The following is a 26,377-nucleotide window of genomic DNA, read 5'->3' on the forward strand; positions in this document are numbered from 1 at the left end:
ACCGTCTGGAGGATTTCTCCCTGGTCTACGCTGTGTGCTTTAGCTGTGCGGAGTGTGGGTCACTGTGCTGGGCGCTGTGCCGGCGCCGGCATTGGCGCTGTGGCGGGACGCCGCCCGGAGCTCAAATCTGTCTTTTCAGATGAGCAAAGTAGATTTTTCCTTCCTGGCCAGAATCCCTGTACTGTTAGAACTTACTCTGGCTGTCTTTCTAGGAGTAAAAGTTTCTATGGGGTAAGACTGCGATGTCTGAGGGAGCTCAGCTAGGGCTCTGCTGCTCCTCTGCCATCTTCCCGGAAGTCCCTTATATTTAGTTTATGAAGCTGATTATATGTGAGAGCCTTATTTGAAGAGAAAAATATGAGTGAAACACCAAGCCAGATAAGAAAATAATTTAATGGATTAAGTGGTGGCTCTGTGAATTCCATGTACTTTTAATAAAATTGTAATCTTATTAGATAAGCAAGGCCCACACCTAAACAATGAAAACACTTTTTCATAAAGCTCTTGCAAACTGAAAGTATGTGAGTGCAAATGAATATGCTACCCATTGAATCCAGAGAATGTAGTAGAGACATCTAGATACTTGGAAATCCCATCGTCATGATAATAATTTAAATGGAACAGAAAACGGTTTTTATCTAGGCACTCATGTGACCAGTAAGTCCTGGACCAATCAGTTGACCAGTCACTTCTGGATACTAATTGTCTACTGGCTTCTCCTGGCCCCTCTGTGGAGAACCTGTTGGCACAGAAATCCGGAAGTAGAAGCTGCAGGAAGGGAGTATGGCATAAGCTGCTCTTGCCTCCTTGGTAGGGCATAATACAAGCCAACTCTGTAATGTGGAAGGAAATCAGCAGTCTAAACTGCATGGTTGGAATGAAACTGAGCAGTATTCCACATACAACTGGCCCACAGGCAGACAATAATTGGGGATCTTCATGACAGTATCTTGTCTTGAGTTGATGCCACCTCCTTAAGTGTTTCCCTAGGCCAGCTACTCTGCTGCGGCTGAAGCACCAAATATGCACTTGAGATCCCATCACACTAAGGAGTTAGGGCCCAACTATCCATTTGACCTCCCACTTCCATCCCAACCTCCCATTCCCTGCTTTCTGTTCTATATCTTCATTCCTGGCCCTTCCTAGCCCCTTGAAATGGATGCTTCAAAGTATTCATTCAGCTTTCCAGGAGTGTTGTTGTTTTGTCACTAGGCACGAGTGCCTTTTCCTATCAAGAACCCTCTACCACCCTGGATCCCAAGATTCCAGGTTAGGCTCTTGTTGAGAAAGTTGTGAGGTTTAGACATGGGTGATTTACCAAAACAACAGGGGAACACTGGGCAGGCTTCATTTAGAAACTAGTGAGTGAAAGGACCAGTGACCCTAACAGGAACTTCACCTTGTTATCTAAACTTTCATTAACCAAAAATAATGGAATTTGTTCCTGGTGTGTGTGTGTGTATGTGTGTGTGTGTGTGTGTGTGTGTGTGTGTGTGTGTATGTGTGTGTGGTGTAGTGTGTGTGTTTCTGTTCATTTGGTTAAAAATAGGAACATTATACTTAGATGGTAATGAATGTGAAATGAAGCACTTAGTTTCTCACATGGCACAAATGACTGAGCTCTCTTTATGGAAAATGGGTTCAGAAAGAGCTGTGGTAATAGTGTTGGGTTAATGTCAGCTCAGCATTAAATTTACATTATAGTCTTGTGAAGAATCTCTAACATTATCTGTTAATAACCAAAGCAGTACCTGAGTTTATGTAGACTTTTTTTATTTTGCACATGAACTAACACTGCAGCCTATTGATAAAGGAACATGTGTGCTTGGAGCTTTGGTGTGTCAGAGGACTCTGTGAATCAAATTCTGGTCAGTGAAGGTCAGTTTTTCTGCTCAAGCGAGAACAATGTTGTTTCCCTCCTAATCAGATGCAGACAATGTTTGAAAAATCCAGGAGCCCCATAAATGATGGGCTGCCATGGCCTAGGCAGCTTCTCATGCAAGAAATGAATAATCCTTAATAAAAGTTCAAACGACTGGCCTCCTTCTGTTCTGTAATCAGTTGCTTTAGTGAAATGCCCTTCAGTGCTTCTCAGGAAAAATGCTATAATGTTATCTTCCCTAGCCTATCTAGTTTCAAGGAGGGCTGAATTGGCCCAATCAGACCACCCTCCCATCCCCAATGTACTTGAGTCTGCGGTAAAGACCACTGGAGTGAGTCTCAGTTTTGTTGAAAAGCAACATTCTCTTTCTCTTTCAGGGAGATCTGTGCCTCTGAGAGTGGCACCGGACTTGAAATAGCAGGAGTCACTACCCCTATTGTCGGGCTTTAGAATTTGCTTTAAGCACATTCCAAATCCAGTCTTTTGCTTTTTGCTCTTTTTAAATTGATGACAGAGGTGACCCAATTGTACTACTTTGATATTATGAACACAGCTCTTGGGCTCATATCACAGAGGCATGTAACAAAATATAAAAGAGAAAATTTTGTCCGTGTGTAGTCAGAACACATTCTCACATTCTCCATGACAAAATTCGATGACATAATCAAAAGTATTGTCTTCTCACAGCAGTGAGCTAATAAGCAGAGACCACCTTTCAGGATATTTTCTTACAGTGCTAAGATACTGCGCAAAAATAATAGAACTGATGAAAATGTCACATTGACAGAAAAGCCCACATTAAGATTTTACTTCAAGAAGGCATGACTTGGTGAATGAGACATTGACAGCAATGGTGTTAGACTTTATAGTTAATAAAATGTTCTAAGAAGAATATTACAGAGTTCCCATTGGAGTATATCATATTTTTCTTTTCTGGTAATAAGTAGGCTCCAGGAATTAAGGAATGTTAGTCTTAATTATTTCATTATTTGCCTATTAGGAATAAGGAACATGATCTTTATGTCAGACTCTAATTTTGGATGTAACACAGTACTTCCAAAAAATAAGTTATTTGAACAATATGGAAAAAAATACACGTTCCTTAGGGCATTTAGACAATATGCACGTTGTAAAATTGCATAGCCTTGATGCTTCTTCAGTAAACTAATGTGCCACCTTTAAGTAAGCAAGAATATGTGAAAAAGACATTGAGATCCACAGTGGGAAAAGAATTGAGTCATAAAAAGAATCATTGTAGCCTTATCACTAAAGGCTTTACTTAGCTATCTAGGTTGGTTGAACAAACATTCCAGCAAATCTGGGATGAATAGCAACTTTGTTTACTATGACAGGTTTTATTTGTCTTGGGTGCAACTAAGACTACATGCTGTGTTTTGTCATGTTGGAAATACTGAAGCAGATTTTCATTGTGAATGTGAAATTTTTTAAAGCCTCAACACCTCAGTCTCAGCTCAGCCTCAACACCTCAGTCTCATCTCAGCCAGGTACAAGCAGTATGTTTTCCCTTCTTTGCCTGCCAGACATTGACAAATCTTGTATTCTTCCTCCAAAAATGTGTTTGCCATCCTAGTTTTAGAATCCTTCTCATTTCCAAGGGCTATATTTATGCCTTTAAAAAAAATTCTTATTTTCTTTTCTCTCCATATATAGTACAAATTTTTTGCTCCCACATCCTGTGAGTGTGGGCCCTGGTCTCTAAGAGCTTTTCCAAATGCAATGATGCAGACTTTTTTTTTTCAAATTTTTATTATCAAACTGATGTACAGAAAGGTTACAGTTTCATACGTTAGGCATTGGATACATTTCTTGTACTGTTTGTTACCTTGTCCCTCATACCTCCCTCCCCCCTCCCCTTACCCTTTCCCCCCCTGAGGTGTTCAGTTCACTTACACCAAACAGTTTTGCAAGTATTGCTTTTGTAGTTGTTTTTTTTTACCCTGTGTCTCTCAATTTTGGTATTCCCTTTCAATTTCCTAGTTCCAATACCAGTATACACGGTTTCCAATATACTCAGATAAGATTACAGAGATAGTTTATGTACAACCACAGGAAGGGGATACAAGAACATCATCAATAATAGAAGCTACAGATACACATGGGACGTGGAAAGTAGTTACAACTGTGATATAACAATTGTCTCCATAACATGGAGTTCATTTCACTTAGCATCATCTTAGGTGTTCATAAGGGTATAGCTATTGGGCCTTTTGATGCTCTGCTATGACTTTCCTAAACCTGTACTAATTATTCCCAGTAAGGGAGACCATAGAGTCCATGTTTCTTTGGGTCTGGCTCACTTCACTTAGTACAATTTTTTCCAAGTCCTTCCATTTCCTTAAAAATGGGGCAATGTCATTCTTTCTGATAGAGGCATAAAATTCCATTGTGTATATGTACCACATTTTCCTGATCCATTCTTCTACTGAGGGGCATCTGGGTTGGTTCCAAATTCTCGCTATGACAAATTGTGCTGCGATGAACATTGTTGTGCTGGTAGCATTACTGTGATTTTGTTTGTGGTCTTTTGGATAAATACCCAAAAGTGGGGCTGCTGGTTCATAGGGGAGCCCTATATTTAGCTTTCTGAGGAATCTCCATACTGCTTGCCAGAGTGGCTGAACCAGTTTACATTCCCACCAACAATGAAGTAGGGTTCCCTTTTGGCCACATCCCCTCCAACAATTGTTATTGTTAGTTTTCCTGATATATGACATTTTTACTGGGGTGAGATAGAATCTCAATGTTGTTTTGATTTGCATTTCTTTTATGGCCAGTGATGTAGAGCATTTTTTCATATGTCTCCTGGCCATTCTCATTTCCTCATCAGAGAAGTCTCTTTGTAAGTGTTTAGCCCACTTGATGAGGGGGCTATTGGTTCTTTGTGGTTTTGTTTTGGAGGAATTTAATTTTTTTAGTTCTGCATATATTTTAGATATGAGGCCTTTGTCCGTTGAATGGCCAGTAAAGATCTTCTCCCAGTCTGTGGGCTTTCTGTTTATCTTGCGAGATATGTCCTTTGCCTTGCAGAAGCTCTGCAGTTTGATGCAGTCCCATTTGTCCAACCTTTCTTTGATTTGTAGCCTTTCTGGGTCTTTGTTAAGGAAGTTCCGTCCTGTGCCAAGGAGCCCAAGTGTTTCTCCTACTCCTTCCTTTAGTGTTTTCAGGGTGTCTGTTTTGATTTCGAGGTCTTTAATCCATTTGGAATTGATTTTGGTGCAGGGTGATATATAAGGATCTAGTTTTAGTATGTTGCATGTGTTGAACAAGTTTTGGCAGCACCATTTGTTAAAGAGGCTATCTTTCTTCCATACTATTGTTTTAGCTCCTTTATCAAAGATTAAGTGGGCATAGTTCTGGGGGTTCATTTCTGGGTCTTCAATTCTGTTCCACTGGTCTTCAGGCCTGGTCCGGTGCCAATACCAAGCTGTTTTTATTACTATAGCTTTATAATACAGCTTGAAGTTGGGTATTGTAATTCCTCCAGCACTGTTCTTTTTGCTTAGGATTGTTTTTGCTATTCTAGGTCTTTTATTGTTCCATATGAATTTCTGGATTGCTTCCTCTATTTCATTAAAAAATGGTGTTGGAATATTAATGGGTATTGCATTGAATTTGTAGATAGCCTTTGGCAGTATTGCCATTTTGATTATATTAATCCTCCCAATCCAGGAGCATGGGAGGTTTTTCCATTTCCTTAGTTCTGACTTAATTTCATTTTTCAAGCTTTTAAAGTTCTCATCAAAGAGATCTTTCACTTCTTTGGTTAAGGTTATTCCGAGGTATTTTATGTTTTTGGGGGCTATTGCAAAAGGAGTTGCTTTCCTGATTTCAGCCTCGGTCTTCGGGTCGTTAGCATAGAGAAAGGCCGTTGATTTTTGAAGGTTTATTTTATATCCTGCAACTTTGCCAAAGTTTTGGATCAGCTCTAGTAGCTTGGGGGTAGAGTCTATAGGATTCTTTAGGTATAGGATCATGTCATCTGCGAAGAGAGAAAGTTTAACTTCATCTTTTCCTGTTTGGATCCCCTTTATATTTTCTTCTTGCCTAATTGCTCTGGCTAGGAATTCTAGTACTATGTTGAAGACCAGGGGAGAGAGTGGACATCCCTGCCTTGTTCCTGATTTTAAAGGGAATGGCTTTAGTTTTTCCCCATTTAGAGTTATGCTTGCTGTTGGTTTGTCATAAACTGCCTTGATTATATTCAGGAATGTTCCCTGGAATCCCAGTTTTTCCATGGCTTTAAGCATAAATGGGTGCTGGATTTTATCGAACGCTTTTTCTGCATCCAGAGATAAAACCATGTGGTTCTTTACCTTGTTCCAGTTGATGTGGTGGATTACATTAATTGACTTGCATATATTAAACCAACTTTGCATCCCTGGAATGAATCCAGTTTGATCGTGGTGTATGATTTTTTTGATAACCTGTTGAAGTCGATTGGCCAGAATTTTGTTGAGAATTTTTGTGTCTATGTTCATCAGGGAAATCGGTCTATAGTCCTCTTTCCGTGATGAGTCCCTGCCTGGTTTTGGGATGAGGATTATACTGGCTTCATAGAATGAGTCTGGTAGTGAACATTCTCTTTCAGTTTCATTGAAGAGTTTGAGAAATATTGGTGTGAGTTCTGTCTTGAAGGCCTTGTAGAATTCTGCAGTGAATCCGTCTGGATCTGGGCTTTTCTTGGATGGGAGATCATTTATTGCCGTTTCCATTTCAATACTGGATATGGGTCTGTTTAGAAGGTTTAAATCTTCATGTTTAAGTTTGGGGATATGAATTTTTTCTAGGAAATCATCCATTTCTTCCAAGTTCTCGAATTTGTTGGCATAAAGGTTTGAAAAATAGTCCCTTATTGATGCAGACATTTTTATACCAGGTTAATTGTGGGTGCTTTGAGATACAAAGTAAGCAGATACTTGCTCTTAACATTCTGTTTTTCTTTTTTGTTAATGTTTTGTATAGACAAAACTGTTTAGAAACTGTCTCCAGCCCCATTCACCCTTTGGAGTTGATTCTGCTAGTATACAGACAAAATGTGGATGTCACAACTTAGTTGACAGTAGCACAGAATAGTGTAGAATTGTTCACATCCACTTTCTAGATTACAAATAATTGGTGGATTCGTGTGTGTGTGTGTGTGTGTGTGTGTGTGTGTGTGCACATGCAACCAGTACTGGGGCTTTAACTCAGGGCTTGGGTGTTGTCCCAAAGCTGGCACTGTACCACTTGAGTCACAGGCCCATTTCTGGCATTTACAGGCTAATTAGAGATAAGAGTCTCTGCCCTGGCAGGTTTCAAACCCCAATCCTCAGATCTCAGCCTGTTGAGTACCTAAGATAGCAGGTGGGAGCCACCAGTACCCAGAGCTTGTTGAATCTTATCACATTTCTCTTGTCTGTATTATCAGAATCCCTTAGTTAGCAAGGAGATTTGGGTAGAAGTAGAAGAGTAAGGGTTTAAGAAGAAAGAAAAGATCAGTGTTTTCATGGATCAGTATCTGATCTTTTTGTCCTGTGGCCTTTACTGTAATTTGATATGGGTTGATGATTTTCTCTATAAAGTCTTATGATTCTGTTTGAAATGAGTTTAAAGCTAATCTTACACTGAGGAGCCTAGTTGCCAGTGAAGATTAGCACTTAATTAATATAGTCATGCTCTGTGGAACAGAGCAGGGGATGATGTGTGGTAGTGGCAATGAAGAGCTCAGAACCACCTGCAGCCCCCGATGAAATAGCCCTCAAAAGTGACTGCCGTACATGCTGAGTAAATGAACAGGGTTAGAGATGAGACCACAGAGGGAAAGAAGGACCCATTTCAAGTTAACATTTTAACTCTCAAATAAATATTTAAGCACTTATTTTATACCGTATTAGTTGTGGGTACTTAGAGATGCAAGATAAACATATACCTGCCCTTACAGAATTGACATAAGTATTAGAGGGGACGTAAATAATTTTAAGTAGTAAATGACAAAAGGAAACTATAACAAGGCATGAGGAAGATGGAGACTTGTGGACTGGCAGGGATTGGTAATATGGTTACAGAGTTCAAGGAGGGCAAAGGAGGAGACCCCAGTCAGGTGCTTCTCATGCAAAGGGAAAGGCCAGTGGTGCAAGCCTTCTGATGGAGAACTGGCCTCCCAGCATTCAAGAACTAGAAAGTGAAATTTTTGTAGCTACAATAGCTAAGGGAGGAGAAAGTGACAGAGGAAGTTGAAAGGAAGTTAAGAAATGATGATTATCCCAGACATGTGTTCATCTTGGGAATATTAGTAACTGACAAAGCCAACAGTACACATATATTTTAACAGTGAAATTGTAATATTTGTAGTTTTAAAGACAAAGCTAGAGGCTCAGTAGAATGACTAGGAATAATAGGGAGTCATGTCAAGCAAAGTAGCAGGATGGGGGAACATCAAAGTGTAGTGTTTGACATGTTGCTACTAAGCTGTTCTTGTTGGAATTTGTGCACGAGAACATGTGTATGTTTTGGGGTTTTTTTTAATCATGATAATTTCCTTTTAAAATAACTTGAAGAGTGGTTTGGGTTTTTTTTCCTGACATATCAGTTCAACTTGAGTCTTCCCTCCAGTTCCTCTGACTGCATATTTGTGTCTCCTAAAAGGCATCCTACTATTCACAATAGCCAAGTTATGGAAAGCCCAGCTGCCCTATACTAGATGAGCACATCATGAAAACTATACACAATGGAATTTTACACAGCCATTAGAAAGAATAGTATTATGTCATTTGCAGGGAAATGGATGGACCTAGAACAAATCCTGTTAAGAGAGGAAAGACAAGCTCGGAGAGACAAATGGCACCTGTTTTCTCTCATATGCAGAAGCTAGATCTAAACTACACTGGAACATGATAAATTATATAGGATTCTAGGCATTCACACACAGTGAGACCAAAGGAGGATACTCCTAGGAGAGGAATACAAAGACACCAATGCCTGTGTGCTTCTGATCATATAAAATAATACGTGTAGAAGTCAACTCCAGGAAATGGAAACAGGAGAGTTTTTTGTTGTTGTTTTCTCTTTGTATTGTTTGTTCATTTATCTGTCTTTGAGAGGGGAAGGGGGTCACAGAAATGGAGGGACAAAGGGTGAACAAATGCAGCAGTCATACTCACTAGACATCTTGTTGAGAATGAGCTATACAACTTGCCGGTGGTGACGGAAGAGAAAAACTGAGGGAGGGCAAAGGAAGGGGTGACACTGACCCAAAAGAAATGTACTCATTACCTGACTTATGAAACTAATCCCTCTGTACATTACTTTTATAATAACATTTTTAGTATCCTAATCCATTGCCTGGGACTTGTGTTAGGGACTTAATTATTCCCTTTACTGTTCTGGGGCTGGGTATTGTTGGAAGCTTGCCAATAACAAGCTGTGACTAAATTCCATCTTGGGATACTACTACTTTTTAGTGATCATGGGAATGCCAGCAAAATCTGCATGTGAAATTTAATTTTGTTACTGAATCTGTGCAGTTTTTACTTACAGGAAGCAAGTGATCCATAAAAATGGATTTTTTTTTCCATTCTAAATTCTGCTTTGCTTGAAACAGTGAATCTTGAGGCATTATGGAAACTTGCCAAACATCTAGGCCTCTCTGACACTCTTAGTTGCCAAGATGCAATGCTGAAGCCTCAGCCTACCATAAAAGTTTTAACTTATTGTTGCTATTGTACATAACAAAGTCTATGGTGCATATGTTTACTGGTTTATTTTTCTTTTGGCAGAATTAAGATGTTCTGGTTTCAAGGAAATAGCATGCAACTCGCCAAATTCACAGGTCCTTTCTTGCGAAACCTCTCTGCCTCAAATACAACTCTGCCTGTGCTGACCTTATTTAAAAAGGTACAGAGCGAAAAATGAAAATCATTACTTTAAAAAATAAAGTATTGCTGAAAGCAGTGATGTATACCTGTACTACTTGATACCTGGGAGGCAGAAATCAGAATACTCATTATTCATTCAAGTGCAGCCAAGTTAAAAAGTTAGCATGATTCTACCTTACAAAAACAACCTTGGCCTACTGTTCTGCACTGTATTTCAGTTTGGGCAGCAGATGAGCTAGCCAAAATATTTAGTTAAAAATAATTAAAAGTCTGGGCACCAGTGACTCATGCCTGTAGTCCTAGCTACTTGGGAGGCTAAGGTCTGAGGATCATGACTCAAAGCCAGCGCACGCAGGAAAGTCTGTGAGACTCTTATCTCCAATTAACCACCAGAAAACTGGAAGTGTAGCTGTGGCTCAAAGTGGTAGAGTGCTAGCCTTAATCGCAAAAGCAAAGGACAGTGCATAGGCCCTGAGTTCAAGCCCCACAACCAACAAAGAATGAAAAATAAAAACAACCTAGGAGTGGTAGTGGACATCCATAACCCAGCTGTAAGGAGGTACAGGCAGATGGGTCATGAGCTAAGGACAACCTTGGAGGAGAAAAGCATGGGATCCTATCTGAAAATTAACTAATACAAAAAAAAGAGATGAATGCATGGCTTTAAGTGGCAGAGCACTTGACTAGCACTCTCAAGGCCCTGAGTCCAAACTTCAGTACCTCTGCAAAAAAAGATTAAAATTTGGGGGTTAAAAAAAAGTTGTACATTTATGAAAAAGGGATAAATCTGATCTATATTAGGCCCTTCAGTATCTGTCAGCATAATAGCAATAACTGCTCCCAAGAAACCTCATGGTTTCCTAATTACCAGAGAGCAAATTGATATACCCAGTGTTACCCCTACAATAAAAAAATATAGATTATAGCATGATGTTTTGAAATGAACCACTTATAAATAAATCAGTTCTTATCTGCAATAGTTATGTTACATAAAACCACTGTAAGGTCCACCCCCAGGAGGGCTTCATGCAGATACCCCCCACCTGTTTTAAGTCTCTACCCAGTACCTGCATTACCTAGGTAACCGGCATGCCTGGAAGCAGTTACCTCCCCCTTCTCTGAGGTCACATCCAATCCACCTTGCCACACCTCTTGCCCCTATCATAGATAACGCGGGGCCCAGCAGTGGTTCAGCCCTTCTCTCCGGCCATTCATCATCTTCGCCACAGGCCAGCAATTCAGGAATAAACTTTCTCTCCTGCCTGAATACCGCCTGGTGTTCTCCCTCATCTCCTACCTACTTTAATGAACTGTACAACCACCATGAACAGAGAATTAGCTGACACTAACACATTGCTCCTATAGAAAATACAAGGTTAGGTTCCTGTGAGCCCTGGTCACAATATTTCTGCTAACTAGACAAATGCATAACATCATTTTATGTGTTTCTCTTTAAAATGCTTTATTCAATGTATATTGTTAATTCATTAACATGTGCAACAGAATAATTCCTGCCCAAATGAAGGTTAACTAACATACATACTTTCTCTATAAGATATTTCACACCTTTCTTATGCTTAGGAACATGAGGAAACATTCTAGCACTTCTTGGGGACAGTTTGTTTTTTTTTTTTAAATCACTAACAGAAAACCCAAATGCAAAAACCATAGCATTACTCATAAGGCAGCACCCATATGGGTAGCCATGAGGATCTTCACCATGGTTACAGTAGGGGAGCTTAAGAAAAAGGCAAAGCATTGCCTTGTGAATCTCGGTTTAGAATTTGTGCTTCTGAAAACTGAAATTTTTATCATTCAGTACATTTTGGTGTCTGAGGATAAACACAGAAGCACTTTAGGTATTGATTTGGGGGTTACAGATAAGTAGGAAATCCCACAAAGGTACAGAATCTATAAATAATGAGGATCAACAGTAAGTAATTATTTTCTTGTCTCTAGCACTACTTTTAAGCCATACAGTGACCTCAAAAATATTTAAGAAGCCAGGTGCTAGTGGCTCATGATTCTAATCCCAGCTACTGAGGAAGCTAAGATCTGAGGTTTATAAACTTGTTTTGTTTTGTTTTGTTTTGTTTTTGCCAGTCCTGGGCCTTGGACTCAGGGCTTGAGCACTGTCCCTGGCTTATTTTTGCTCAAGGCTAGCACTCTGCCACTTGAGCCACAGCACCACTCCTGGCCATTTTCTATATATGTGGTGCTGGGGAATCAAACCCAGGGCTTCATGTATACGAGGCAAGCACTCTTGCCACTAGGCCATATTCCCAGCCCAAGGTTTGTACTTCAAAGGCAGCCCGGGCAGGAAAGTCCGTGCAACTTTTATTTCCAATTAAGCACCAAGAAGCTGAAAGTGGAACCTTGGCTCAAATGAAGGAAGAATGCTAGCCTTGAGCAAAAAAGCTGAGAGACAACACCCAGGCTCTGAGTTCAAGTCCCAGGACTGGTATACACACACACAGACACACACACACACACACACACACACACACACACACACACACACACACACACAAATGTTTAAGAGCTTTTCCTGACATTTATAATGGAAACATTAGTTTAAGTTATAATATGACTATATGTTTTACTAGCTAATATCACTTTGTCTGATTTATAATAAAAATGAATTTAATTTGTTAATTTAAACAAAAAGGTCTCCTTTCAATCGTTTTGTTTTTTTTTCAGAATTCTGACAGTTTTAGCTCTTTTTAAATGTAAGTTTTCTAATAAAATATTTTTAAATGACTTTTGTTTGAAATATTTAAAGTGCTTTTTATATCCATAAACACATATTTCAGGGGCTGGGGATATGGCCTAGCGGCAAGAGTGCTTGCCTCATATACATGAGGCCCTGGGTTCGATTCCCCAGCCCCAGCACCACATATACAGAAAATGGCCAGAAGTGGCGCTGTGGCTCAAGTGGCAGAGTGCTAGCCTTGAGCAAGAAGAAGCCAGGGACAGTGCTCAGGTCCTGAGTCCAAGCCCCAGGACTGGCCAAAAAGAAAACCACACATATTTCACTTTTATAATATATGAAACCAAAATCGGACAGGAAATGTATATGAGAATTAATCAGAAAATTAAAGTAATCTCTTAAGGCTAGTTGTGCTTACTTGGCCTACTGCTCTGCACTATCAGTTTGGGCAGTAGATAAGGTAGACAAAACACTTAGTTAAATAGAATAAAAAGACCAGGTGCCAGTGACTCACACCTGTAACCCTACCTCCTAAGAAGGCTGAGATGTGAAGATCGCAGTTCAAAGCCAACCCAGGCAGCAAAGTCAGCAAGACTCCCATCTCCAATTAGCCACCAGAAATCCAGAAGTGGTGCTGTGGCTCAAGTAGTAGAGTGCTAGCCTTCAGCTTAAGAGCTCAGGGACAGTGCCCAGGCCCAGCATTCAAACCCCATGACAGACCAAAAAAAAAAAAAAAAAAAAGATTTTAGGTAATAGACAGCCAATCCAACCAGTGATGGATGGAGTAAATAACAAGTGCCATGGAAAATCCTGAAAAGAGATGCTTGAGTGGTCTAGAACATACTTGTTTCTGTCTGGTTCCTTTCTAAAGAGTGACTCTTCTCATAGAAATATATACCCTTATTTTCATATTATTTGTAAAAATTTTCCTAGTTTTTAAAAAGCCAAATAGTGGATTCTAGATGCTTCTAAAGCTTTTAATACAAAAGCAAGTTTTTGTTACTGTGGTATTTCTGCAGTTTAGCATTTGCTTTTAAGATCCTATGTTGACCTTTTGAAGTTTCACAGAAAATTTCATCATGATTGTTTTACAGTATCACAAACTGTTATTAATCTGTTTGTTTTAATACTAATAGTAATCTGAAGAGCCTAATTCTCTGTCTAGCAAATTATGGCCAATAAGACCCAGAAATATCTCCTTCCAAACGCAGTCTGAATGTATGTGAAGGAAGGAACTCTATATAACAGCTCATCTCCTTTCTGATATGTTAAAAACTGATTTTAGATGAGCATCAGTAATGCTGAACTGTTTTGAGCTCATGCAAGAGAACATATAGCTAGTCCTTTTTCTTACGCTTGGTGAATGAGAATACTTTAAAATCTGCTCATTTATATTCCCAATCTATATTCTCCACAAGATGGTTTAAGAGCACAAACAATGGATCCTAAAACTCCTTGCTTTTCAAGTAGAGCATTACTCCAGTATACCTCTTGTGTACTTTTGGAAAAGAGAAAAACATTATGAATTGATACTATCATCATGTGGAGTGAATGCTGATTTTTTTTTCCTCTGTTTAAGAGACAACCTGTGTTTAACTCTACATGGATAGTTTATTCCTGTGAAATATTTGGGAAATTTTGGCTGTCAAGGTTCAGCACTTCCCAGTTATATTTTAAGCCATCCTGTTAATGTCATCTTTGCTGACTTTATGAGGCCAAAGTTGGACTTTGGAAGTGAACAGCCCTTAGATCAGTGAAAAATATTAAATACTTTAATCTGTTCTACATACAAAAGTATATGTGTTTGTGAATGGTGTGTGTGAGAAAAACAACCAAAAAGTACAGAAACTCCATCTATTATGATATGTTTTTTGTGGTTCTTTTTTATGCTAAATACCATTCTTTGGGTTTAACATCTTTATTTTTTTTTCCCCTTTAGGATCCATGCCCGCTTTGTGAAGAAGCCAAGGAAGTTCTTGAGCCTTATAAAAATAGGGTAATCTAATAGTCTAACTCTTAGGTCTGTGTGATGGGTACTATATATGGTCTAAAGTATGTGCTTGAATCCTTTCTTTAGGAAAAGAGATGAAATGATTTTTCATTTAGATTTTCTTTCTGTTCTTCAGAGAAAGACTTTAATGCTGATTTCCATGAAATTCATTATTCATAAGTGTTTCCTTCTGATCATTACTGATTTTCTTACTCTGACACTTCTGCGTCAAAGTGAACTAGCCAATGCAATATTCTTGCTTTCTTTAAATTTCTGTTCTCACCCCCCCACCCCATTTCTTTTTACAAATTCTGGGGCTTGAACTCTGGGCCTGGGTGCAGTCCCGAGGCTTCTTTTGCCCAAGGTTAGCACTCTACCACTTGAACCATAGCACCACTTCTGCACATTTTCTGTGATTAATTGGAGATAAGAGTCTCACAGCTTTCTTGCCCATTCTGGCTTCCTGTTTCCATCCCTTTTAATCTTATTTTATGACGTCTATGAAGTATTTTCATGCAAACCGCCACACCTGTGCCATTCTTATAACCAAAATGCCTTTGTCTTGATTGGCCACAGCTTCCCACCTGGCATGTTTTGTTTTGCCAGGAACTGAGTAGAGCCGTACTAGCAAATATAGCAGTAATAAGAGAAGAGTAGCAGGATTGAGAGGTAGGAAATACAGTATAATGAAACCAATCAGCTTTTGAAAATCAGGGCATTAGATCACTGTGGACCTAGGACAAAAGACAGCAAAACCTCTCTGCCTTAGACAGCCTGGAGGTCAATAGATCACTGCTGTTGATCATTCCATGATCTTGAGAATAAAAATCCTAAGCCGCTCCGTGTTTCAGTTTATTTTACAGGAGGTGGACATCACACTTCCAGAAAACTCAACTTGGTATGAAAGGTATAGATTGCACATTCCCGTCTTTCATTTCAATGGCCAGTTTCTGATGATGCATCGTGTAAACACTTCTAAACTTGAAAAACAGCTTCTGAAATTTGAGCAGCAAGGTGCTGGAGACTGACAATTCCCCTCCTGATTTTCCACCCTCTCTGTTATGATGATATCTTCTTCGCCAAGCCCTAAGACATTCTGCACTCAGTGTGGTACCATCTAAGTGTTGTCTTCCTCTTGTGATTGATGGAAGTACCCACCTGGGAACCATGTATTATGGACTTTTTAGAATAAAAGGAATGTATTGGCAGAGGGGGGTGATGGAAAGAAGGAGATGTCCATTTGCTGTGTTTATTCTCTTTCGTACTGACATGGAAGTGCTGCACATGCTCCAAATAGAGCTGTTTATAAGAAGGCTCTGTGTTCCTCCTGCTGCACTGGAGGCTTAGCATTTTAATGAGAGAATAAATGCTTTTCTACTCAGTAGATAAACTAAAATGTGAATTGTTAGTAACTATGCACATTCAAAAAAAGGGATGTTTTAACAAATACATTTGTATGAAACCTATTTCATTGGGATTTAATAATACCTATTTAAAATTGGAGTTTATTTTTGTTGGGTAGAAAAGAATTATTATCTTGATCAAGGAGGCTTCATTCCATAAAGACAAAAGCAAGACTTAAACCCTAAAGAATGTATTTAAGAATCTCAACATGCTTTACACATAGTGAATAGATTTGTAATATTGAGGAATGCCTATGATAGCTTTTCATTTATCATCAATTAAGTGAATTCAACTTACTATAAGACAGCAATTTTACCAAGTCTTAATACCTGATGGGAAATTAACTTATAATCATAACCAAACAGATATCTAAAGATGAAATGTTCTTCACCATTTTTTTTTTTTTTTTTGGCCAGTCCTGGGCCTTGGACTCAGGGCCTGAGCACTGTCCCTGGCTTCTTCCCGCTCAAGGCTAGCACTCTGCCTCTTGAGCCACAGCGCCGCTTCTGGCCGTTTTCTGTATATGTGGTGCTGGGGAATCGAACCTAGGGCCTCGGGTATACCAAGGCAGGCACTCTTGCCACTAGGCTATATCCCCAGCCCTTCACCATTTTTTAAGTAGTAAAAATGTGTATGCTTTGACATTCAACCAACTTAAGAATAGATTCGCTTAAAAACTTTTCCTCTTAAGATCACATCACTGTAATTCCATCAATAATGAAAATTTTATTAACTAATTAGATGCATTTGGATATTGTGAGCCACTAGAATTTAATTTGATCACTATCATTTAGTCTTTAAAATTGTAGCATACAAGAGCTAGTCAACCTTACACATTATCCTCCTTTTTTACACGAAGATGAGTCTAAACTGCAAAGTATCAAAGACTTATCCCGAGATCCCCTAGCCAGTCCGCTGACAGGCTAGCTCTTTTCCCCAGGACCCTGTTGCCCAGTGGACTAACTAGAAGGCCTTCATTATCTATCTCAAATGTAGCATCTCTCCCCATCCTGGACCCAACATAAATTTGCAAGCAACTAAAGCCTTCTAAACTGACAATACAAAACAAATTTGCAATTAAGTAGCCATGCATTTCTGAAATACATTTCTGAAATTCATCTTATTTGATATTATAAATATTCATTAAACCCTGGTGTAGGCAAGAGTCTAGAATTATCTCAATGACCTTCACTCTAATAAAACCCCTTCTCCCCTTTGAATGTAAATGGAAATATCTCTTATGTAATCACATTATGTAGCAAAAGGCAGATTATCCTAGATGGGCCTAATCTAATTAATTATGGGAACCATTTAGAAGCAGAGAGTTCTGTGTGAATCGTTTAGGGAAAGTGTGCTCCAACTGACCTGGAAGCAGGCAAGTATCCATTTTGTGAAGAGACTAATGGGGCCACATGGAAAGAAACCAAGTAGCCTCTACTTCCAACAGAAAAATAGGATCATCAGTCCCATGGCATCAAGAAAGTGAATTCTGCCAATAATCTTCTCAAGAGGATCCTGAGCCCCGGATGAGAACTGCTGCCCTAGCAGTGTTTTCATTTTCTCATAGTGAGGCTGTAATCAACAAATCCAGCTATGAATTCCTAGTTCTGATACACTCTAACAATATGATAAGAAATACGTAGTAATCTGGTATACAGCTCTAGAAAGATAATATAAGTCCTTACAGCACTGAGATGCAATGGTAGGTGGTAAGCATGCAAAAATAAGAAAGGAACCCCCCGGGTCCTTGAGTCACAGTCTCTTGGGGACTAGGTGATAGAGTACACCACCATAATGAGGAGAAGGCTGGAGCCAGGATGTGGACAAAAGCTGGAACAAAAAAGTAGGAAGAAGGTGTCACAGAAAATTAGACTTAAGCTAGGTCTCAATGACTGAGCAGAAGCAGTGGAGGGGTTGGGGAAGGAGTGCATGGCGTCATGGGAGAAGAACTTTCATACAATAGAGGGTTAAGAACAGTATGTCATAGTGGAAATGTCCAGCTGCATCGAGAGTAGAAGGGAAAGGAGTGAACAGGGAAGAGACTGGAAGATGGAAGGGGCTCCACAATGGAATACCTCAGCTGGTATATGTCGGGGTTTTTAGCACCCCCGCGCTCCCCTGACCTGCGGGAGAGAAGGGGGAAGGCACACCCCATCGGATGAGCCAAGAAAGGAAAGGGTCGACAGACCGCCCGCACCCAGCCCTCCCTCACCGGAGGACAATCAGACGGCCTGGGAGTCAAGTCAGCGTAAGACCTCGTTTATTGGGGAAGTACATGCCACTAATATAAGGCACAGGAGCCAATCAAGTCTAAGATCGGCAGGAAGAGGAGGCATGAGCTGTCCATCAAGGGTGGAAGAGCCAGGCATCACAGCCCACAGAACCGCCTCCGGGTTATAAGCAAAGACACTTGTAGCAGCTGCGCATTATTGTTAAGCGCCGCCATCTTAGCCACACGTGGCCCCAAGACTGAGAAATAGGCAGGGCCAGCTAGTTGGCTTCCAGGTGTGCCCCACAGATATATACCTTTTTCCTGGCAGTAATAACCTCCCTTGCTTTCTGCCTTCATCCGGAGTTAGCTTTTCAGACTCCTGATTCCTCAAGAGTATCTGACTTTCCTACCCCTGCCTGTTGTCCTTCCTGCCTTAAGATTGCTGAGTTCAGCATTCCCCTCTAGTGGTCCTGTTGTGCCAAGTTGCAAGACCACCCCCAAGAAGACCACCGAGATTCAGACACTCCGAAATGCAAAAGCAAGGCAAGGCTTTATTTAACGAGCTGCCAACTCGGGCCTCGTCCTACCCACCGACACAGCGGAGGTTAGGAGGAAGCCCCGAGCTGTGATTACACAGGGCTTATAAAGGCAAAGAACAAGGTTACAACAATCAGCTGTGCAAGCAAGATTAGAACACAGGTACAAATCTGATTGGCTCAGGGTTCGATTCTAAAATGGGGTTCACGTGGTGGGGCCTGACTTCAAAGTCTGGCACCTCAGTCCCACAGAAAACTAAGCCCTCAGTACCACTAAGGATAGCATAGGAAAGATCCCCTAGCCCATGTCTGGATGCCTGTGTTCCTTGCAGTCTTCTCCAGGGCAGGTGAAGGGCATGTGGCCCTTAGATCCTAGGGCTGTTGATACTCCTCTAGGACTGTCAGTTTTGAAGAGGTCCATGTATTTCTTTCCTTGCCTGCTGGGAAGAATAGCCAGATAAATTCCAGATTTGTTCCACAGCACTTCTTTCTTGACTGTAACTCTGTAGTTATGGTATACAGAGAGTATAGAGACTAAAGATAAAACAGTCCTTATATGAACAATAAAGTTTGGACATTCGAATAAAAAAAGGAAAAGCATGCCAGTGGCTCATGCCTGTAATCCTAGCTACTCAAGAGGCTAAGAGCTGAGGACTGTGGTTCAAACCCTGTCTAGGCAGGAAGGTGAAGGTGGATAAGATTATTCTATCCAATTAATGACCATCGGATAAAAACCAGAAGTGTAGCTGTGGTTCAAGTGGTAGAGTGCTGCCCTTGAGCAAAAAACGCTCAAGGGCAGAGTCCAGACCCTGAGTTCCAGCCCCAGGACCCACACCAAAAACAGCCAAACCCATTATGTACTTACAGGTTATTCAAACTAAATATTCAAGAAACAATGGTGGGGGCTGGGAATATGGCCTAGTGGTAGAGTGCTTGTTTCCCATACATGAAGCCCTGGGTTCGATTCCCCAGCACCACAAATATAGAAAAAGCTGGAAGTGGCGCTGTGGCTCAAGTGGTAGAGTGCTACCCTTGAACAAAAAAGAAGCCAGGGACAGCGCTCTGGCCCTGAGTCCAAGCCCCAGGACTGGCAAAAAAAAACAAAACAAAGAAAGAAACAATAGTGGTAGGAACTGTTGGGTCACATCGAGGAGTGTTGGATATTGAGAGGGTTTTTAATTTTTTTAAAGGAAGGTTTGCAGTTCATAGGATTGCAGTTTGAAGCCAATCCGCAGGAAAGTCTGTGAGACTCTTATCTCCACTAAACTACAAAAAAAAAAAAAAAAAAAAAAAAGAGCCAGAAGTGAAGCTGTGACTAAAGTGATAGAGTGCTAGCCCTAAGCAAAAGAAGCCCAAGGATAGCACCCAGGTCCTGAGTTCAAGCCTTACTTAAGTGGAAATCACTGGTTATCAACAGAGAGGGACATAAGTAGGATTCATCAGAAAACTGGAGGCATGGGTGCATGGCCTTCGGGTAGAAAAAAACGCAGCTCATTCTGTTCAGGGAAATCGTATGAGAGATTGGCTGGCTAGCAAGAATCCATCCCACCATGAAGGCTCTAACTTATCAGAGGTAGGGGTGTGTGTGTGTGTGTGTGTGTGTGTGTGTGTGTGTGTGTTTGTACTAGATGTAGGCTAAACATGATGAAATTTCCATGTAGGCAGTCCTCAGAAGAGGAGAAATAAGAACAACTGTGGGTTCCTGCGGGTCAGGAGGCAGCACTACTGAAGAGTGCATCTGCCTGAAGGAAATGTCAGGCAGTACATGGCTAGCAATGACCACAGCCTCCCAAGAGCCTCTGCAAAATGTATTCTGTTTTGAATGGTTACCAGAATATCCTACAGCTACAGCATTCAAATGAGAGCATTCCCACCCTGCCTTATTCCTTCTGCCTCTCCTATCCCTACTCACAAAGGATCAAAAGCTGCCGGGAGCAAAGAACAAAAGGCCTTCCTCCTCTTCTGCATTGGCTTTATACCTGTACCTGCTTTTCAGTGGAAGGACTTAACTTAAACCTTGTCCTATGGTTTGACTGTGTTACGAATCTGAGAATGCTGAAAAGTGTCCTCTCTCCTGGGATTTTGTATTTCCCCCATAAACAAGAATAAGAAAATTCTTCCACTGAAAACATTTGGTAGGGGTAGTGGAACACTTAAATAAAAGCACTTTTTGACAGTATTCCATATTCAAAGTTTTCATTGCTTACACTTAATTTTGTTAACCTACAAAACTTCAAAAATGTGCTTAACTCTTATTTGAGTGAGGAGTCATGTGACTGAGATCCTAGAGACATTTAGCAATCCCTTGGGTCCCAACTAACTGGCAAAGTGAAAGGCAGATGCCTAGAAACATACATTTAAAAGTTACTTTTATTATGCCATAATTGACAAGTATCAGAAAATGTTACTTTACTTATTATAGTCATTGTAGCAGCAAGTATTTTTCCTTTCTTAAATTATGTTTGATCACTTTGTTTTGTGTCAAGATTGTTTGATACTAGAAGTATATCTACCCACAAAAGAAAGAGTGATACAATCTTTTATTTTTCCTCCTCCTCAGGCTTGCCTCAAGAAGAACTGAATGAACATTGAATCTGGGACTTCCTTAGAGTAGTCACTCTATTTCTTTCTCCCAGATGTCTCATAACACTATAAGGGCATAATGGAACAACACTTTCATCTGATTTTTATTTTGTTTTATTTGTCAGGAAACAAGTTTGCTCAAACCAGGTTTTGCTGGTTTTGTTTTAATCAGTCTTATGGGCACTAACTGACTAACAATACAAGTCACACTATGGCCAGGGCTTCAGCAAGTATAACTAAAATGCTGGTAGAGCCTGAGACAGCACTGTTTTCATAGGGCTTCTTTCTCTCTTTCTTGTTTCTGCTCACCAGCTCCATTGCTTACACACAGTATCTGCTTCTCATGGCTTCAGCCTGCTCATTCCCATAATTTCTGTTGAAAAAATACAGTGCTCTGACCTGCTTCACATAGGTTTCTCTCTGTTCCTCTATTCTGAAATTGCAAACAGCCACTCGGGTTATAAGTTGGCTACCCAAGCCTACAGAAGAAACGCCTTTGGGACAGGTGCCAATCCCGGCCCTTTGGCTTTGTGGGAGCCCAGGTCATGTACTATGCAAATCAACCTGCCCATCAGAGACAGAACAGGGCAGTACTTTTGATACAGATCCAAAATTTTAAGATAGTGGCATTCTGACATTCAAGAGAAACCAAAAGGAATTGTGTGATAAATCCATTTATATCCTACTCCATGGGAGGAAAGAGGATGTGAACCAGGAAGTTAGGAGTATTTTAGACTGAGGTTGGCAGAAGTTCATGGCTAACCAGACTATGGGAAGGACTGTGGTAGAGGTTTAAAAAGAAATAAAAAGTATGATGTCTAGGATGACTCTCAGTCTTCCTTCTTCTGCTGTTAAGTAAAAGCTAGTACTTATTTACTGAGACAGATTATAAGAGGAAGAGAGAGTGAGTTTAGGGTTGTGTTTGATGGATGAAAAGATGAGATATGGTGTTTTTGCCATGCTGTGGAACACCCAGGTAAAGATTAAATCAGAAGTACAAAATAGAGGTTTAGGATGCAGATTTGAAAGCCCACAGCATATGGTTGGAACTACAAACTCTTCGCATACTGAGGAAAAAAAGAGAGCAAATACTAAACCCTGGAAACACTCATCTGTATCCAGGGGAATACAGAAAGTTGCCAGTGAAGGAAAATGAGAATGAAAGATAACAAATGGAAATGGAAGAAACTCACTTAGCTTCTATTATATGATGATTTGGGTAAGTTGCTATCACCAGGCTGTATTCTAAGCACTGTGACTTGTGCAACAATCATCCCCAGTGGTATTTTGGGCCTAACCCCTGGAACTTGGCAAATGTGGCAGATGTGAATAAGGATCTTGAGATAGAGAAATTATCCTCTACTATCCAGGTGGATCCTAAATGTAGTTATAAATGTCCTGTCAGAGGAAGACGAAGATCAAGAGCTGAAGAATTAATTACCTCTGGTTTGGGCAGTTGAAAGCAGCCATATAGCCTTCAGCTTGTCTTAGGACAGGTAAGTGCCTGAGATGCAGAGTTCAGGTGATCCTGACTTTGGGAAGTAAACCATGGCAGCCCTTTCTGGTTCATAAACAGATGCACAGGGCCATAACTTGTGCACCAGAGAACAAGGTGCTTTGCACTGTGGCCCTAAGTCCTATACTTGCCAACTGTGGTAGCAGAGCCAACATAGAAGACAGTCCATAGGCACAAGTGTTTTGCATTTTACTATTCCTCTTGGATTCAGGAAAAAAAATATTACCCTAGCTACTCAGGAGGTTAAGATCTGAGGATCATGATTCGAAGCCAGCCTGGCAGAAAAGTCCATGAGACTCGTATCTCCAATAAACTACAGTACTCAGAAAAAGCTAGAAGTGGCACTATGGCTCAAGTGGTAGAGTGGTAGCCTTGAGCAGAAAGAGGCTTGGGGACAGCTTCCAGACCCTCAGTTCAAGCCCCAGGGCCAGCAAATAAAATTAATTAATTAGTTAATTCATTTTCCAAATTCCTGTATTCCAGAATCTAGAAGGGCATACAATTTCAGGAAAGGGGGGGGAAGGCAGTATTATTTAAGATGGAAAACAACAGTATATAGAGAACATACCAGCCAGTACATTAGAAGCAATAAGAAGAAACCAACTATAGGCCCATATTAATAAGAGTCAAAGAGTCTTTTATATTGAAATATTTTATTTGAAACTTTCATATGAAATACTTACTACCCTTTGAAACAGGGTAGGCTACATACTAACTGAAACTCTTCTTATGAATTGGGGAGTGTGGAGAAGTCAAGATGATAGAAGCTAAAGTCAAGTTGCATCTGTGGCTGTGTTGTGCTACTTTCAATAGAGCAACATAACCTGCCTCCCGGAGGTTCTGCTGGCAGACATCCTATCCTGCAGGACTGCACTGTAGCAAAGACCTAAGTAACCTTCCCAAGTCCTCATGACAAGGCCAACCTGTGCCCTGCCCAGTGAGACAGGAGAGGATAACTTCACAAAACAGCTTCATCAAAGATAGATAAAAATGTACAATAATGTACAATTGTATCATGACACTAGGTTAACTGTGGAATTTCAGATAAGAAACCTCCATATTCAGAACAACTTATTCCTTGACCAAGCAAATTGACACCATGCAGAATGTTCTTTGTAACAAATTCAATTCTAATAAGAGAAAGTGGGCAATGATTTATAATCTGGGTACTGAAGTGGAAATTCAGGATGAAGGTCCTGAGATTGGGGAAGAGCTGCTGGAAGAGCTAAGTTTTCCTCTTTAACTTTAATCACCCTATATTTTCTTTAAAAAATAATTCTCAGGACCAATCTTCCTTTTAAGGCTGGAAGAGATAAAGACATTCAGAAACCTCAGATTGTGAAGTTTCTTCCTATTATGATTTCTGGCTTCTAGTATCCTTCTTTTGTTCTTTATAACATCTCTTAACTCGCAAACTAGAAATATCTTGAATTTGGCAAGGATCCTGCTTTCTGAAGCATTTTCAAATTTCAGCTTTTAGCAATGTCAGATTTTACTAAGCCAGTAATAAAGAAAGCAGGCAAAGGATGCCATGGATTTCTCGCATAAAAGGCTCAAGATAACCTCTCAGCTGGCAGGTTCAGGCTGACACATGGCTAGGAAGGTCACAGCCTTCCAGTTTGATATCTATTAAATCATCTCAATTTCCCAAAGTATGGATAAAATTCAATTTAAATCTTTAGGTGTTTTCTATTTGTATATGTGTAAATACATGTGAAACATGCTGTTGCATTTCTGATGTTTCACAATGTGTATGTAAAGTGAGATCAAAGATGCCTTAAAGAGAAATAAAGAGGGCAAGTGCTGGTGACTCAAGTCTGTAATCCTACCTACTCAGGAAGCTAAGATCTGAGGATCACAGTTCGAAGCCAGCCCAGGCAGGAAAGTACATGAGATTCTTATCTCCAATTAGCCACCCCAAAATAGAGCTATGGCTCAAAGTGGTAGAGCACTACGAGCCTTGAGCAAAAAAGCTCAGGAACAATGCCTAGACCCTGATGTAAGCCCAACAACTGATGAGAGAGAGAGAGAGAGAGAGAGAGAGAGAGAGAGAGAGAGAGAGGGAGGGAGGGAAGGAGGGAGGGGAGGAGGAGGAGGAGGAGGAGGAGGAGGAGGAGGAGGAGGAGGAGGAGGAGGAGGGAGGAGGAGGAAGGAAGGAAAAAGGGGCGCTGCTACCATTCTAACCAAATTGTCCACAGGAAGACTGAAGAGTAGAGCAGATGATTATGAGTACATAGAAGGAAAAAAAAAAATCAGTTCATCACTGGTACAGAGCCTATAATTATGTGCAATTCCCTACTTAGACTTTCTAGTTATGCTGAACACTGAAGAAGAAAAAAATTAATTGATTGGGAAGATAAAGGAGAATAGAGAAAATTTGAACCGTCAACGTAAGATGTTCATTTAAAAAGAGATGTTGCCTCACCATAAGAAGGCAGTTAAGGATGTTATAGTCTCATCTACATACTATTATCAAATCATCATTTTTAGACCATGGATTTGAGATTCTTATAAATTGCATTATTTTTTTGAAGTCAAGAATGGTTCCTCAGCCAGGTATGTACCAATGTCTCATGCCTATAATACTAACTACTCAGGAGCCAAGTCAGGAAGGAATGTCTATGAGACTCTTATTCTCAATTAACCACACATACACATACATACACACAGAGAGAGAGAGAGAGAGAGAGAGAAAGAAGTGGAGCTGTGACTTAAGGGATAGAGTGCCAACCTTGAATGAAAAAGCTAACAGGCAGTCCAGGCCTTTAGTTCAAGCCTCAGTACACACACACACACACACACACACACACACACACACACACACATACACAGAATGGTTCCTTTGTTCACAGAACATAGAAAAATGTGATCACTTTTCATCAATTTTTTAATGTTCCTATTGGTTTTTATATTTGCATATCTGGTAAAGAAAAATCTGAAAAAAATCTTCAAACCTTAGAAATAAATCTCCTATTTTCTCCCTGCCAAATCTGTAATAAGATCCTTTTCTATCACTTACTGCATCATCGGATAACTTGATATGCCTTGGTTGCTTGCTTAGAAACGTACTATGTATGATATTCAGCAGGAACAGGAATATGGTTAGAGATCCCGGATAAGGTACATTCTGCACACATTGTTACAGATTCTTTTTCAATCTGTTCTAGAGGTATCCTCCGAAGCCCAACTTTGACAGTAGAGATGTTCATTCAGTAGCCAACGTCCTTTCATGTCAGGTCTCCAACACAGGAGAGAGAAGAAACCCTAAGTTATCAATCGCAGCGGGGAACAGAGAGGGTGGATAGAGGGACCTCCTCCACTCTTCACCTTGAAGGTGGGTTTATCTCAGAACCAGTTGCTTGGAACAAACTAGGGAAAGGAGGCAAATTGGAAGATGAGTGTGTTGGTCAGCTTTCCACTACTGAGTTAAAAGATGTAAAAGCGGAAAGGCTGGTTTGGGTTCACAGCTTTGGAAGTTTCAACCCACGGTTGGCCGACCTTTTTGCTTTGGGACTATAGCTAAGCAGTACCTCATGATTAGAAGTGCTGGCCAGGAAGCAAAGAAACTAACAAGAAGGGAGCCAGACTTCCAGTATCCTTCCTAAAGACTGCTCCCAATCACCTAACTTCCTCCGATTTAGTCCTCGCCTCTTAAAAATTGTACCACCCC

General features: G+C 40.4%; 1 protein-coding gene across 5 annotated transcripts in view; it reads left to right on the forward strand.

Moving 5' to 3' along the window:
• C11H5orf63 (chromosome 11 C5orf63 homolog) overlaps positions 1-26,163 on the forward strand; it is a 50,829-nt gene extending 24,666 nt beyond the window's left edge. For 4 of the 5 annotated variants that reach the window (XM_048357178.1, XM_048357177.1, XM_048357176.1 and 1 more), the window contains exons 2-4: positions 9,658-9,775; positions 14,406-14,462; positions 15,308-15,905. In XM_048357178.1, the coding sequence (XP_048213135.1) occupies positions 9,665-9,775; positions 14,406-14,462; positions 15,308-15,484 (345 nt within the window). In that variant the 5' untranslated portion in view covers positions 9,658-9,664 and the 3' untranslated portion in view covers positions 15,485-15,905. Of the gene's footprint in view, positions 1-9,657; positions 9,776-14,405; positions 14,463-15,307; positions 15,906-25,874 lie in introns of those variants that run through there. The other variant, XM_048357179.1, reaches the window with a different exon arrangement.
• The last annotated feature ends 214 nt before the right edge of the window (positions 26,164-26,377 follow it).

Source organism: Perognathus longimembris, chromosome 11 (genome assembly GCF_023159225.1).
Source record: "Perognathus longimembris pacificus isolate PPM17 chromosome 11, ASM2315922v1, whole genome shotgun sequence".
Lineage (NCBI taxonomy): Eukaryota > Metazoa > Chordata > Mammalia > Rodentia > Heteromyidae > Perognathus > Perognathus longimembris.